General features: G+C 42.0%; 1 protein-coding gene across 4 annotated transcripts in view; it reads left to right on the forward strand.

The window, feature by feature from the left end:
- LOC132391106 (inosine-uridine preferring nucleoside hydrolase-like) overlaps window positions 1–16,374 on the forward strand; it is an 86,875-nt gene that overhangs the window by 55,218 nt on the left and 15,283 nt on the right. For 2 of the 4 annotated variants that reach the window (XM_059963872.1, XM_059963873.1), the window contains exons 2-4: window positions 8,661–8,782; window positions 11,985–12,175; window positions 15,993–16,172. In XM_059963872.1, coding sequence (XP_059819855.1) covers window positions 8,755–8,782; window positions 11,985–12,175; window positions 15,993–16,172 — 399 coding nt within the window. In that variant the 5' untranslated portion in view covers window positions 8,661–8,754. Of the gene's footprint in view, window positions 1–162; window positions 268–4,296; window positions 5,011–8,660; window positions 8,783–11,984; window positions 12,176–15,992; window positions 16,173–16,374 lie in introns of those variants that run through there. The other 2 variants (XM_059963871.1, XM_059963874.1) reach the window with 2 other exon arrangements.

Consider the following 16,374-nt stretch of genomic DNA (forward strand, 5'->3'; position numbering starts at 1 on the left):
AAAACTTCATCTCAGCGGTTTACATAAGAATACAGATACTTTGGAAAGTAGCCTCTGGGTGAAATCTTGTAAAATATTCATGGGTGGAGTTACACTTCTGGGAGCGACCCGTTGCTATTTCCTGTCACGAAAAGACTGAAGTTACATGACATCCACAAACAGATGTAGTTGCTGACGCTGGAGTGGGAAAACGCCGACGGGCTGTGTGCGCACTTCGCCAGCATTCAATAAGAGAGGAGATACGACTGGACAGCAACAATTAACCAGGTGAAAAGAATTAAATTTCTCATTAGAATAACCACTCAACGTGTTAAAATTATTTGGAGTGTTTGGAGAGAGAAGTATTTTTTACCATTGCATTTTTCCGTGTTTTTGCTATACTTTAATTTTACTTACCTGTTATGCAATCCCCTGGGTTCTCTTTTTCCCTTTATTCCAGTTTCCACTGTCGAGGCTATCGGATTGCCGCATTGCGAGGGACTTGCTCTGTTTTTGCAACATTTGCTGTCTCCCTCCCCAATAGGCAAAATCTGTAACATTTCTCTTCGTGTTCTTTAAGAACTCCCCTGTTCGGACTGGATATTCCAACCGGTAAAATAGTTACTAATGTATTAACGCAGCTTTAAATTCCGGATATAGAATCAGAATATCAGCGCACAAAACCTTTAATGGGCGATATCTGATAAACTGATTTGTCGATACTCAGAAAGAGCGAAGCCTGGTTTATTATGTCAGAACAGATCTTTGGAACTTGTATACCTTCATTTGGCTTCTTGTTGCAGAGCCTTTCTGTTATTTTTCTAAATCTTCAAGATAATTTCATTGATTTGTTGCGTTAAGCAAGATTTTTTATTTCATCCAGCAGTTTCCTGCCTTGGCAAACCATCGGAACTGAGAAACAGACCGTGTTTAATTTTCAACAGTACAGTATTTCATTGCAATCTCATCTTTAACTCAAATTCAATGCAGGACTGGGGCGGCATCCTTTTTACCAATTCGTTCAATGTTCATATCCACGTTTTCTATGTTTATTTAAATCATCATTCCGGTTTTTGTTTCATTTTAACTCTTAAGTTCTTTAACTATTAAACGCATTTAAAGATTTCTTAAAGTGAGGATGCCCCCTAGACAACTTTTTTTTTAGTGAACTTGGGTGTCAATCCATCACCAGCAATATCTTGATTCACACAGTGGCGGTTTTAAAGTTTTCGCTGCTCAGCGTTCTTCGATGGACAACTATCGTTCCGTATTGCCGATTATTTCTCCAAATAAATTTATTCACATAAAATGCTGGAAGAACTCATCTATGGAAAAGAGGAAATAACTGACGTTTTGGGCCAAGACCCTTCATTAAGTCCTGCTGAGTATCTTTAGCATTTTACGTGTGTTGTATCGCGTTTGAATAAGTTCGTTCGCTTTCCAATTCATTGTGACCACGGGAGATTCTGCAACTGTTGAAAATCTTGAGCAACGCTTACAAAATGTTAGAGGAACTGATCTTGGAGATGTGAGGCGAGATAGAAGCTTTCAATAAAAGCTTGACTTATATTAAAATATTGACTGGAAGAAAGAACAAGCAGCCATCTACCACCACAATACATCCTGGAGACTGAGGGCAGGGTTCAGGCCTCAATCGCCTTTATACAGGGGTTTGTGGGAGGAGCCACAGGAGCAGTCAGCAGGGGGCGTGTCCAGACAGGTATATGTAGTTCACCACACTGATGAAATGACTCAGCCCGGAAAGTCAACATTTCATTTCCCTCCGAGATGCTGCCTGACCTGTTGAGTTCCTCCACCATTTTGTGTGTGTTGCTATTTATTGTGACTGTTTCCGAACACCAGAGAAAGCAGGAGCCCGAGCAGAACTTTCAGTCTGGGTGCTCTTGTAGGGAACATATTAAACAAGGCATAGATGCTATACCCATCATTGTTATTGTGTTGATTACCATCAGACATAGAAGCAGAACTAAGCCATCGAGTCTGCTCCATCATTCCATCATGGCTAATCCCAGATCCCATTCTGCATACCTGCCTTCTCACCATATCCTTTGGTGCCCTGCCCGATCAGGGAATTATCAACTTCCGCCTTAAATATACCCACAGACTTAGCCTCCACCGCAGTCTGTGGCAGAGCATTCCACAAATTCACAAGACTCTGGCTAAAAAAAATTCTTCCTTACCTCTGTTCTAAAAGTTCCTCCTCAATTTTGAGGCTATGCCCTCTAGTTCTGAGTAGGCTCAAACACAAGCTGTTCTAAAAATCCATCTCCTAGGCATTCAACAAATTCCCTCTCTCGCAATCTGACACCAGCCTGATTTTACTTTACTTTATTATCACCAAACAATTGATACTAGAGTGTTCAATCATCACAGCGATATTTGATTCTGCGCTTCGCGCTCCCTGAAGTTCAAATTGAATTTTCCCAATCCCCTTTCATATTGAAGTCCTCCAATGCAATTGTGACAGTACTCAAAATGGAGTACTTACTGTTGAGAGCGACAGCCACAGGCACGCTTTCCGCTGTCTGATGTGCTGCCATCCATTTCCTGACAGTCACCCATTTATCTGTCTCCTGTAGCCTTAGGGTGACTACCTCCGTATAGCTGCTGTCTATCACCTCTTCACTTTCCTTAACAAGCCAAAGGTCATCAAGCTGCAGCTCCAGTTCCCTAACATGGTCCCTAAAGAGCTGCATCTCGATGCACCTGGTGTAGACTCCTGGAAATTCCATATCTGACTCCCAGAACAGAACACTGACCCTGTAGACATACCCCCTATTCTGTCAAAAGTTCGGTAAGAAAAAAATAAATAAGAAATAAGGAATGAGCTTACCTACTTACCTCGCCTCTGCCTGTTGAGCCAAAGCCTTACCACTCTGACTTAGACCACTCCATCGATGACCGCTCCCACAATGACCACTCCGCTAGGCGGTACCCCTCTTTTATGGAGACTGGGTTTTTAGAGCTCTTCACTGGACTTGCACAGGAATACCTGTGTCTGTGCAGTACTCCAATCGATGACTATCACACTTCTCCATAGTACTCCAGTCAATGACCTGTGTCCTGACAATTTGTCCTCAGAAACAAAGCCCACTACAAAAATCTCGGGATATTTAAATCAACTGAGAAGCAAGAAGATTTCAACCCTACCAAGCCAGTAGTTATAGGGCAGCCATACAGTTAATATCATCTTAAGATAGTCTGTGATATCCTGTTCTATCACCATCTGCCACTGCTGTTTCCAAGACCCTTTCTCAGTTAGTCAAGAAATGCCCATCTGACCAATTTCATTGGATCAGGAGAACAGGATAACAGCTCCTTCCCACCCACGTATAAAGAAAAACACCATAGCAGGTGAATAATGACAACTTGAAATTAACGCAGAGAGTTCTGCAAATCCCCAGCAGGTCATCCTCGGAGGGAGAAAGAGAGTCAATGTCCAAGGATTGCACATCAGTACCATCACAAAGACCCACAGCAACACCTTAACTCCCATAGAAATTTGATAGATTTGGCATGTCACCTAAAACTTTGAAAAATTTCTATAGATGCATGTTGGAGAATATCCAGACTGGCTGCATCACAACCTGGTATGGAAACACCAATGCCCAGGAATGGAAAAGACTACAGAAAATGGTGGATACAGCCCAGTCTATCACAGGCAAAGTCCTCCCCACCATTGAGTACATTTACATGGAGCATTGCCACCAGGGAGAAGCATCCATCATTTAAGACCCCTACCACCCAGGACGTGCTCTCTTCTCACTGCTAGCATCAGACAAGAGGTACAGAAGTCTTAGGACCCTCACCATGAGGTTCAGAAACAGTTACTAACCTGTAACCATCAGGCTCCTGAAACGGCGTGGATAACTTCACTCACTCACCACATAATCACCAAACAATTTTGAAAGATTGATTTCATAACCCACAGTCTCACTTTCAAAGACTCTACAAATATATTTTTTTCAATTTTATCTATTTACTTGTTTGTTTAATTTGCAAAATTTGTCTTCTTTTGCAAGTTTTTAGTCAGTCTTTCAAAATTGTTTATGTGTGGTTTTTCTTAACTTGTATTATATTTCCTGTAAATGCCTGCAAGTAAATGAATCTCAAGATAGTATATGGTAGTATGTACATACTTCGATAATAAGTTTACTTTGACTTTGATTTTGATGTTTTGGGCCAATGACCATTCATTAGACCTGGAAAAGTGGCCTCTGGAAGGGTCCTGGAAACTGAAAGGTTAGTTCTCTTTCTGTCCCCACAGATGCTGCATAACCTGTTGAGTATGTTCTATTTAAATATGCAATAGGCAACACATCATTGTTTAAGAGGACATTATAGTCAGTGTTGGTGATTTATTGTTTTTAACAGAAAGCCAGTGGAACTTGATTCTCTCAAAGCTAAGAAATAGCAGGAAATCCAAATTGTCACATGTACATCAAAGCGTACAGTGAAATACGCCATTTGTGTCAAATCAAAGCAGCAAGGATTGTGATGAGCAATTAGCAAGCATCGCCCTGCTTCTGGCACTAACATAGCACTCCCACAACTAAGGAACCCAAATTGTAGGTCTTTTTGGAACGTACGAGGGAACTGGCATATCCAGAGGACAGCCACACAGTAATGGAGAGGACGTGCAAACTCCTTACCGAGATCTGCTGGAATTGAATCCCAATCTTACAGCCAGCGCTGTAAAGCGATATGCTAACCGCTACTCCCCTGAAGCACAATAAAACAGGATATGTCAAAATCCTCAGACCCAAGAAGGCGAATATATCCCAGTTAAAGTGTACTGAAAAACATGGATCTCCAATCACCTGAAGCATCGGGAGAGGTAAGATGTAGGACAGGAGAAGTCTTTTTGGTATTTTAACCTTCGTGTATTTATCACTGAGATCACAGGGCATCTGATCTTGGCCTTAGTTCCACCTCCCTGCAAGCTTCCCTTCTCTTTTGGCTCCCTGATGAAAATGTACCTTTGATGCTGTTTTCCAGGGTGTTGGTGAGGTAAGACCAGGGGTATTTCAGCCAATTTTGGTTTTAATTAAAGAAGAATGTTTTATATATGTTACAATAAACAAAAACTACAGAGATCTGTCAGGTCAACAGAACAGGTCATTGGCTACAGTCTACCATCACTGCAGGACTTTGTTTATGTCCTGGATAAAGAAATGGACAGGAAATATCATTGTGATCACTACCCACCCTCCAAACCACCTTTTCCAAAAGCTATAGGGCTATTAAAACAAAATCCTTACACCACTTTAGACGTTTTTTCCCTCGGGCAGCTAATCTGATCAACCATTCTAATTTGACATCCCCACTCCCCTCTATCTATTACCACTTGTATAGCAGAGTTTACATTGTAAATACATGCTGGGATTTAAGTCTGTATGTGCTTTTTACTCCAAATCCTTACTTTAACCTTCAACTTTATATTTCATATAATTCTTTATTGTTTATAATTGTTGAATGATTTTTTTAAATTTGCATGTCGCACCAGCGCATCACAGCAAATTCTGAATACATGTACATGTACTCTAGATGGAGAATAAAGTTGATCCTTGATATATTTGAGGTTGCTCAATGGTTTCACCAGACTGATGCCTGGAAATAAGGGGTTGCCTTATAAGCACATGGCAAGAATTGAACCCCAACTTACATCATTTCTAATGGGATTCCCCCCACCAGCCACATTTTCTCTCTCTCTCCTATTGATGCTGCCTGGCCTGCTGCGTTCTGCCAGCATTTTGTGTGTGTTGTTTGAATTTCCAGCAACTGCAGATTTCCTCATGTCCAGTAAATTATAGGCTGGTGAGCCTGACACTAGTACCGGGAAGGCTTTCTGCGGGACCAGATCTATATGTATTTGGATAGACAGGGACTGATTAAGGATAGTTTGTATGGCTCTGTGCATGGCAGTTCATGTCTAATCAATCTTAGATTTTTTTCAAGTAAGTTACCAGGAAAGTGGATGAAGGCAAGGCAGTGGATGTTGTCTACATGGACTTTATCAGGCATTTGACAAGGTCCTGCATGCGAAGTCGGTCTGGAAGGTTCAGTCGCTCAGCATTCAAGATGAGGTAGTAAATTGGACTAGACATTGGCTTTGTGGGGAACACCAGAGAGGGGTAGTAGATGGTTGCCTCTCTGACTGGAGGCCTGTGGCTAGTGGCATACTGCAGGGATCAGTGCTGGGTCAATTGCTGTTTTTCATCTATATCAATGATCAGGATGATATTGTGCTTAACTGGATCAGTAAATTTGCAGATGACACCAAGTTTGGGGAGTGTAGTGGACAGGAAGGAAAGCTATCACGGCTTGCAGCAGGATCTGAACCAGCTGGAAGAATGGGCTGAAAAATGGCAGATGGATTTTAATGCAGAGGTTTTGCACTTCGGTAGGGCCACAGTAGGGCACCGAGGAGTGTGGTGGAACAAAGGGATCTGGGGATACAGATCCATAATCCATTGAAAGTGGCATCACAGGTAGATAGGGAAGTAAAGAAAGCTTTTGGCACATTGGCCTTCATAAATTGAAGTACTGAGTACAGCAGATATGATGTTACGTTGAAGTTGTATAAGACTTTGGTGAGCCCTAATTTGGAGAGTTATGTGCAATTTTGGTCATCTACCTTCAGGAAAGATGTAAATAAGTTTGAAAGAGTACAGAAAAAATTTACAAGGATGTTGCAGGGTCTGGAGAACTTGAGTTATAAGGAAAGATTGAATAGGGTGGGATTTTAGAAGATCGAGAGGAGATTTTATAGAGGTTTACAAAATTATGAGGGGTATAGATAAGGTAAATGCAAGCTAGCTTTTTCCACTGAGGTTGGGTGTGACTACAACCAAAAGTCATGGGTTAAGAGTGAAAGGCAAAAACTTAAGGGGAACATGAGGGGAAACTTCTTCACTCAGAGGATTGTGAGAGTGTGGAACGAGCCTCCAGCAAAAGTGGTGCGTGCAAGCTCAATCTCAACATTGAAGATAAGTTTGGAAAGGTACATGGATGGTAGGGATATGGAGGGCTATGGTCCTGGTGCAGGTTGATGGGACTACTAGACAATTTAAATGGTTCAGCTGGCACTAGATGGGCTAAAGGGCCTGTTTCTCTGCTGTACTATTCTCTGACTATGACTCTATGACTCGAAATAAGGAATTCAATTCTCATTTCAATCATTTCATCAGAGCTGAGGGCCTATCATGAAGTATAACAATTCCAGCAGCAATTGTTTTGTTTTGATTTTTGGATTGGCTTTGCTGCTACAACTTCCATCAGAGATGAGGTACAGGAAACTGAGGGCACACTCTCTATGTGCTCGGAACATCGGATTTCTGAATCCCTGTACTCTACATCACTATTTTTGCACCTCCTATTTAATTTTTGATATATTTATTATTGAAATTTATAATATATTTTATGCATCGCACTGGGCTGCTGCTGCAAACAACTAATTTCCCAACACCTGTCAGTTATAATAAACCGAATTCTGATTACGATTTTGATTCTGAAATGACTAAATTGAAATTTTAAAGTGATTGGAGGAGAGTATAGGGAGGGGTGGTGTCAAAGTTAAGTTATTTTACACACCCCTGACAGGGGTGGTGGTAGAGGCTGATACAATTGGGATATTTAAAGGGCTCTTAGATAGGCATATGTGGATAAGGGAAAAATGGAGGGCAATGTGGGAGGGAAGGGTTAGATGGATCTTGGAGTAGGTTAAAATGTCAGCACAATATTGTGGGCTGAAGAGCCTGTACTGTGCTGTAGTCTTTTTTTTATCACTAATTTTAATTGCAACACCAACAAATTACATTCAATACAAACAGTTGCCGATTACATTTTGACTGTTTAACCCAGCCACCCCCCAACCCTCATCTCCACCCCTCTCCACTCCACCAACCAACTGAATAGTAGTGCATACACAGACAGAGCATTCCTATTTTAACAGAAGATCTTTTAAGTTAGATATCAAATGTGTCCACATTACGATTGTGTTTGGTTGTGCATCATTTACTCTTGCTAATGATAATTCCAGATAAGAAATGTCCAAAAAGCTTTGAAGCCAGTGAGTACTTGAATTATCATGAAGAGGTTTCCAATGCTGGACTACAATCTTCTTAGCTGCAGTCAAGCCTGCCAGCCAGATTTTGCCTGTTTTTTTCTGTAAGGGGAAGGTGGGAGTCATCATTTAGAAGATGTACAGTGGGGTCCATTGGTAATGTACCCCCGTTAGTTCTGTAGGAGTACTGATAATCTTCCCCCACAAACCAAAATCCCCTGGACATTCCCATACAACATGTATAAAAGAGCGAATGGTTCTGTGGGGACAAAATGAGCAATATGGGTCAGGAACTAGTCCCTCCAGATGTCTAATTCTTGGTGTTAGATATACTCTATGACAAAATTTTAAGTGTATTTATGAATGATTTGGGTTTTTTGAAGCATCGGTAGCATTATCCCAAATCGCATCCCAGTCTAAGTCTTGCCCCAATTCAGATATGTCCCTATCCCAGGCTTTCATTGTGCTATAGTCTTCTATGTTGTGTCAATGGTTGGTGGCTTATCACTCTACCTCCTCCAGTGATTCACTTCAACTACATGGTATCCTTGTTGGGCAAATCAATCCTATGTCTTTCTTTAATTGTGACTTGTAGATCCAGAAAGGGCACGTGATTGACTTTTTCCCTTCACCTGGCACTGGTCCTGAAACTGGGAACTGAGACACATTTACATTTTTAAAAAAAGACAATGATGCAGCAAGTCATGATACCAACTGGTGAGTAACACGTTTAAAAGAAATGAGTAACTATTGTGATTGAACTTCCCACTCAAGGGTGATTAGTAATGAAAAAGACTGAAGGAAGATGAGCCAACCTCAGTTAAATTGCACTGAAAAATATGCATCTCCCTGTCGCTGGAAGCATAGGGAGCCACAAGAAACAGGAACAGAAGAAGACCATTTGGAGTCTTAACTCCAGCCTTTCTCTCAAAGAGATCATGGGGGACCTGATCTTGGCTTTAGTTCCAGGGTTTTAGCATAGACATTGGCATGGTAACATAGCAGTTAGCCCAATGCTTTACAGTACCGTCTGTAAGATCAGGGTTCAATTCTTTCTTTTTCAATCTTTTTATTATTGTTATTAATATCAACAAAATAAAATTGATACATAGATAATGGGATTACAAACATACACATTTCAACTGAACATGAAAGAATACATAAGCAATGATTACAGTATAAATGAGTATTTCCAAATCATGGACGATACAATATACAAATAAACAAGGCAAACCTAGGTATATCATAATATAAATGAAAAAAAAACAGAAAAAAGAAAAAGAAAATTATGTGAAAAAAACTAATCTAATAATCTAATAACTAATAAGGAAAAAAAACAAAGAAGAAAAAAGCGAAAAAGAAAAAATAGAAAAAAAGGGCTGTTTATAATATCTCACAAAAATACAAAATCATCAGTGTCATCAACTCCGATCCTCTCAACATATATAAAATCGAAACTGGAAAATCAAGATTTCGGAATAAAAATTGGCACCGCTTGAAATATATATAAAAACTTGGGTAAAATAACCATCTTAATAGCATTAATCCGACCTATCAGAAATAAAGATAGTGGTGACCACTTAGTAAGCAAACATTTAATTTGATCAATTAAGTGTAAAAAATTAACCTTAAATAAGTCTTTATAGTTCTTTGTGATTTTAATCCCTAAGTAAATAAGAGTCATTAACTAATTTAAAAGGTAAATTTCCATAAATTGGAACCTGTCTATTTAAAGGAAACAATTCACTCTTATTAAGATTTAATTTATACCCGGAAAAATCACTAAATTGAGCCAACAATGATAAAACAGCAGGAATGGAATTCTCAGGATCAGAAATAAATAATAATAAATCATCTGCATATAATGATAACTTATGTATATCTGTCCCACGATTAATGCCAAAAGTGTTCTGTGATTCTCTGATAGCAATTGCCAAGGGTTCGAAAGTAATATCAAATAATAATGGACTAAGAGGACAGCCTTGTCTAGTACCCCGAAATAAACGAAAAATAGGGAGATCTTTGATTGTTAGTAAGCTACAGGGTTCAATTCTTGCCACTATCTAACAGGAGTTTGTAAGTGAACGCGTGAGTTTCCTCCATGTGCTCTGGTCTCCTCATGAATTCCAAGTTAGGGTTAGTGAGTTGTGGGCTGGAAACATGGTGAAACATAACAATAACAATCCATAACAATCCTCCCTAATCTGATTTGATGTGTAAAATGCATTTTTCTATATGTTCCAATGTACGTGTGACAAATAAATCTAATGTAATACCTCCTGCATGTTTCACATGCAAATACTTTATCTCTGTTAGTTACAGTGAGCTGGGCGTAGCTAAAATAAGCACTGGGGTACTTCACCCAGGTTTGGTTTTATTTAAACAGCAATACATGTATATTGTATTTGAAAGACTGCTTAGAAAGATTTCACCAGCGATTCCTGGAAATAAAGGAAAGATTCAAGCCTAAGGTGACTTAATCCTGCTACTCATTCATGGCGGGCCTATCATTTGAGATTACACTTTCAAAAAGATTTCCCCAATTCGGGAAAAAGTTGATGCAAAACTGCACAGCTGACTAGTTGAACAAAGATTTCATTTGATTAAATCTCGATGATCCACAAGCAATGGACCCTCACTTTTAGCTGTGGGTTTCGCATATTTTCAGCACACAGTTTGGAGAATGGGATTAAAGAAATGTGCTTCTGGATGTCCATCCACTTTTTGTTATTAAAGTTAATATTACGGTGATCTTTATTATCATATGTACATCGAAATATACAGTGAAATGTGTCGATTGTTTCAGCGAGGATTGTCCTCGGCCGCCCACAAGTGTCGCCATGCTTCCAGTGCTGACGTAGCTTGCCCACAACTCACCAACTCTAACCCATATGGAATGTGGGAGGAAACCACGGCACCCAGAGAAAACTCTTGCGGTCACGGGAAGAGCATGCAAACTACTTACAGACAGCGGGTGGGATTTGAACCGTGATCTTACAGCTCGCACTGTAAAGCAGTGCGCTAACCTCTACGCTATCGTGCTGCTCAGTTACACTACTTTGCCTCTCCTGCCTCCTGCTCCATCTTGCTAACTCATTGGGGGCTGACATGCTGGAGAAAGCTCAGTGGAGTTTATATCGGATTAACAGTGAAAGAGAGGATCGGTGGAGGTCGCAGAAAATTAGGAGTTTGGTGATGAAGGTGGGGGGGACGGTCAGGAATCTGGAAAGACATGAGGTTATACAGCTAGGTACTGTATGGCTCCAATTCCCAGGAACTGCCAGCTGGAGGTGTGTATGTAATTTGCTCCAATTTCTGTTCATTTCAGCACAGCTGGTATCTGGGCCCTCAACAATATGGGCAGAAAATAATTTGGGTTTAGCACAGGGTAGAGAAGGATAAGTAAAATTAGTTTTATCTTATACCTTGATAGAGGTATTTAAAATGATGAGGGGGATAGATAGATAGAGTTGATGTGGATAGGCTTTTTCCATTGAGAGTAGGGGAGATTCAACAAGAGGACATGAGAGTTAGGGGGCAAAAGTTTAAGGGAAACACGAGGGGGAATTTCTTTACTCAGAGAGTGGTAGCTGTGTGGAATGAGTTTCCAGTAGAAGTGGTAGAGGCAGGTTTGGTATTGTCATTTAAAGCAAAATTGGATAGGTATATGGACAGGAAAGGAATGGAGGGTTATGGGCTGAGTGCGGGTAGGTAGGATTAGGTGAGAGTAAGCGTTCGGCACAGATTAGAAGGGCCGAGATGGCCTGTTTCCGTGCTGTAATTGTTATATGGTTATATTCCTTGGTGTACAGGACTGGTTAAAATATGAACCGCACCACAAAGTACATCCTTTAATCCTGTGATAAACAGTTAGAGTTGAACTTTGTGCCAGATTTTCTCCAACTTCTCCGACCCACAGTGTGCCCCCTGGAAAAGAAGCTGTTGATCTTGGATGTTGACGTTGGGGTGGATGATGCCCAGGCGATAATGATGGCTCTTGCAGCTCCGAACGTTGAAGTCCTGGGAATAACCTGTACTCACGGAAACACCAGCATCGAAAACGTGTGCAGGAACGTGCTGCGAGTGCTGAAGCTGTGTGACAAGATGGAGGTATGTCGGGAAGAGAAGAGGGCAGGGGGATGTGGCTCAGTAACAACTTCGAGAGAGAAAAAAAGCTTGTAACTCTTAAAATAGTTCTTCCAAATACCTTTTACAATCTCTTGCTTGTAATCTGGTTTATTGTGTTAGGATATGTCATGCCAGCTTCCGGGGTTTTGACATTAACCTTCTGGCGTACGGATAGCTGGCATGACCCTTTTAAAGACTTTGGACCTGACTGCTAATTGGCTGCCATGTGTTGGTTCCAGGATTTCAATATTTAATGAGCACACGAACTGACATTCGGTGCTCAATTTGGATTGTCTTCTAGTTTAGTGCCCAGCTCTCGGTTCAGTCTTGTACTGCGTCTCGATCCTAGACTCGGATACTCCAGCACTTGGGTCCTAGCCATCCTGGTCAAGGTCTCGTCACAAATTGTGCAAAGCGATATTGATCAATATTAGCTACAGTCTTTGTAATAAATAGAATGACGCGGTATGATATGGAGAGCAAGCTGTTGTCCACGTAGCAGCCTCCCCCTCTCCACAGATCTGATGAACGCAAACACCGATACAGTTTGGTACCAGCAGCATCACGGGAGTTGCCAGTCAACATTGAACGTGATATAGGACTGCCTTAGGGACTCCATCACTGGACTTTTCCCTCAGGTTTACTCCTGAAGCCTTCCTCATGAGTGGGTATGGCCGCAAGGCAGCAGGGGTTTGAGATCAGAGTTTTCCTTCTCCTAGATGGGCTGCCAAACATAACTGATGAGCCCCATCTGCCCAAAGTGACTGTTTTTTAAGTGCCAGTAACCCACCTTTGCCCCTTCTCTTGTCAGTAGAAATGGTTCCACTGGGCAGAGTAGTTAAAGCACATGTGAAGGCCAGGAGCTGGTTTTGGTTGTTTGAGGCTAATTGAGGCACACACTATTGGGAACACTTAATCAGTAGTGGGAGCTTGTCCCTATTACCACTCTCCCTCCACTATAACAACCTTAAAACACAAAAATAAAACAATGAGGACAAAAGAGTTTCATTTTAGTGCAAAGTTGTTAAATTGATCACAGTGTTGCTATACTGAGGTGGTGATTAGGGTTCAAAACCCAATAGTTAAAGGGAAGTAGCTGATCTTGAACTTGGTGTCTATACCTGCTGTCTGTGAGGATAGTATGGACTGGATGGTGAGGAACTTGGATGGCGGAAGTTTCCTTCATCAGGCAGCACCTCATGTAGGTACAACTGATGGTGTGGAGGGATGTGCCCATGATGTACTGTACATAGAACATTACTGCACAGTACAGGCCCCTTGGACAGTGATGTTGATCCAAACTTTTAACTACTCTAAGATCAAGCTAACACATCCCTCCTGCATTGCCCTCCATTGGACTTAAGTCCACTATTCTCTGCAGCTTCTTGCATTACTATGCATTCAGATTGGTTGTGATGCAACCAACCAGTGATATGCTGAACCTCCATAACCTTTTAAGAAAGTAGGTGTTATAAATACAGAAGCTATATTTCTTATAACTGCATTTTTCTTTATTTCCATCTAAGGTATTAAGTTTTCCCGTGTTTTCTTCATTTTCTTCGCTCATGTCCGAGTGTCAGAGGAACTGAGGGGAAGGAGTTGAGCCAGTGGGTTACAGACTTACAGATTCTTTCCCATCTGCTTTGGCTTTGGAGTTGCTCACGCTGTGGAGGCTGAGATCCTGACGTTGTTGATGTGTTAATTCAACAAAAGGGTTGCGGAATGGTGATGAGGGATTGGCCTCTGGGGATTTAATAAATCAGACTACATTTTACAGCTCTTATTGTAGATTTGTATATACCAGCAATACTGAATCTCGGAATTCAGCCTTACTCAGTTTCTGGTTGGCTGCTGGTGACTAGTGGTGTACCACAGAGGTCGGTTTTGGGACCACTTCTCTTCATGTTATATGTCAGTGATCTGGATGATGGAATTGATGATTTTGTGACCAAGTTTGCCGATGATACAAACATAGGTGGAGGGGCCAGCAGTGTTGAAGAAGCAGGGAGTCTACGGAAGGATTTGGACAGATTAGGAGAATGGAGAAGCAATGGCAGATGAAATACAATATAAGGAAGTGTATGGTCCTGGCGTTTTGGCAGAAGGAATAAAGGTGTCGGCTTCCCGCAGAGGTCACTCCCTACGCGACTCCCTTGTCTATTCATCCCCCCCACCGACCTCCCTCCAGGCATTTATCCCTGCAAACGGAAGGTGCTACACCTGCCCCCACACTTCTTCCCTCACCACCATCCTAGGCCCCCGACAGTCCTTTCAGGTGAGGCACCAGTTCACCTGCAAGTCAGCTGGGGTGACATACTGTATCCGGTGCTCCCGATGTGGCCATTTATACATTGGGGAGACCTGCCGTAGACTGGGAGACCGTTCCGCTGAACACCGGCGCTCAGTCCTCCAGCAGTGGCGGGATCTCCTTGTGGCCACACACTTCAATTCCACAGATCACTCCCACTCCGACATGTCTGTCCATAGCCTCCTCTACCGTCAAGATGAGGTCACGCGCAGGTCGATGGAGCAATACCTTATCTCCCGCCCAGGTAGCCTCCTACCTGCCGGCATGAACATCCAACTCACAGACCTCCATTGATACCCCTGCCCCCCCCCCACCCCATCCCTATCTATAACTTTAGTCTGGTTCTCGTTCTCTCTTTCTCCCCCCTCACTATAATCTCTCCCCCCAGCCCTACCTTTCTTTCTCTTTTATTTCCCATAATTCTCCACCTTCCCCCCAGCCCATTTCCCTCCAGCCTATCACTTCCCAGCTCTCTACTTTATCCCTCCCCCCCACTTCTTATCCCCACTCGACCATCCCATGTTACTTCACTCCTGATGAAGGGTTTTGGCCTGAAATGTTGTCACTACCTCCTCCCATAGATGCTGTCTGGCCTGCTGAGTTCTGCCAGCATTCTGTGTTTTTATTTTTTTTGAATAAAGGTGTAGACTGTTTTCTAAATGGGTTGCAAATTCAGAAATCATAGATGCAAATGGACTTGAGAGTCTTCATGCAGGATTCCCTAAAGGCTAATTGGCAGGCTGGAAAGCAAATGCAATGTCAGCATTCATATTGAAAGGACTACGATATAAAAGCAAGGATGTAAAGTTGAGATTTATAAGGCATTGGTCAGACTACACTAGAGCACTGTGAGTTTTGGACCCATTATCTAAGAAAGGATGTGCTGGCACAGGAGACAGCCAGAGGAGGTCCATGAAAATTATCTGGGGAATTAAAAGGTTAATGTATGAGAAGCGTTTGATGGCCCTCAGCTAGTACTCACTGGAGTTGAGAAACCTATCTCATTGAAACCTATCAAATATTGAAAGACCCAGATAGAGCGGATGTTGAGAGAATGTTTCCAAACCTGGGAGAGTGTAGGATCAGGGGCACAGAATGTAAGGATGCCCCCATAGAACAGAGATGAGGGTGGTGAATCTGTGTAAGTCATTGCCACAGGTGACTACGGAGGCCAATTCATTTTAAAGCAGAGGTTGATAGGCTCTTTATTAGTAAGGGCATCGAAGGAGAGAAGGCAGGGGCTTTGGACTGAGTTAAATCAACCATGACCGAATATCAGAGCAAACTTGAAGAGCCGAATGGCTAATTCTTCTTCAGGCTTATGGACTTAATTGCCACATCTTTTTTGCGCTGGTCTGACCACTGGCATAGAAAGCCACATGAGGGGGCCTATACAGTATATACATTTGATGTACATAGTCTTTGTTGTACTTCCATTATTGTTAATGAGGATACACAAATATTTCTGAACGGTTGCCCATGTGTACACAGATTCCCGTCTACCGTGGGTCAGCCACCTCTCTCCTGGGTGTAGCCCATTATGATGCAGCTTACCATGGGCAGGATGGTATGGGTGATGTTCCGGACCCCGACGCTCCAGGCGTGGAACACATAAAGTCTGAACACGCGGTGAATGCCATGATACGGATAGCTAACGAACATCCCGGTCAGGTGAGATTTGACGATTTTTATTAAAGCAAATCTTATTCTGTGGTAATTGATATTCAGTTCAATGACTTGTTTCTGACTCAGATATGGCTACCGCGTCTTTAACATCAGGGTAAGGCTGTGATTGGGATGGTACGAAGCTGCTGTCTCAAGCCTCAGTCATTCAGACTTGATCCTAACCTCTGGTGTTTTCTGTGTGAAGTTT

The sequence above is a fragment of the Hypanus sabinus genome, chromosome 3, assembly GCF_030144855.1.
Source record: "Hypanus sabinus isolate sHypSab1 chromosome 3, sHypSab1.hap1, whole genome shotgun sequence".
In the NCBI taxonomy this organism is placed as follows: domain Eukaryota; kingdom Metazoa; phylum Chordata; class Chondrichthyes; order Myliobatiformes; family Dasyatidae; genus Hypanus; species Hypanus sabinus.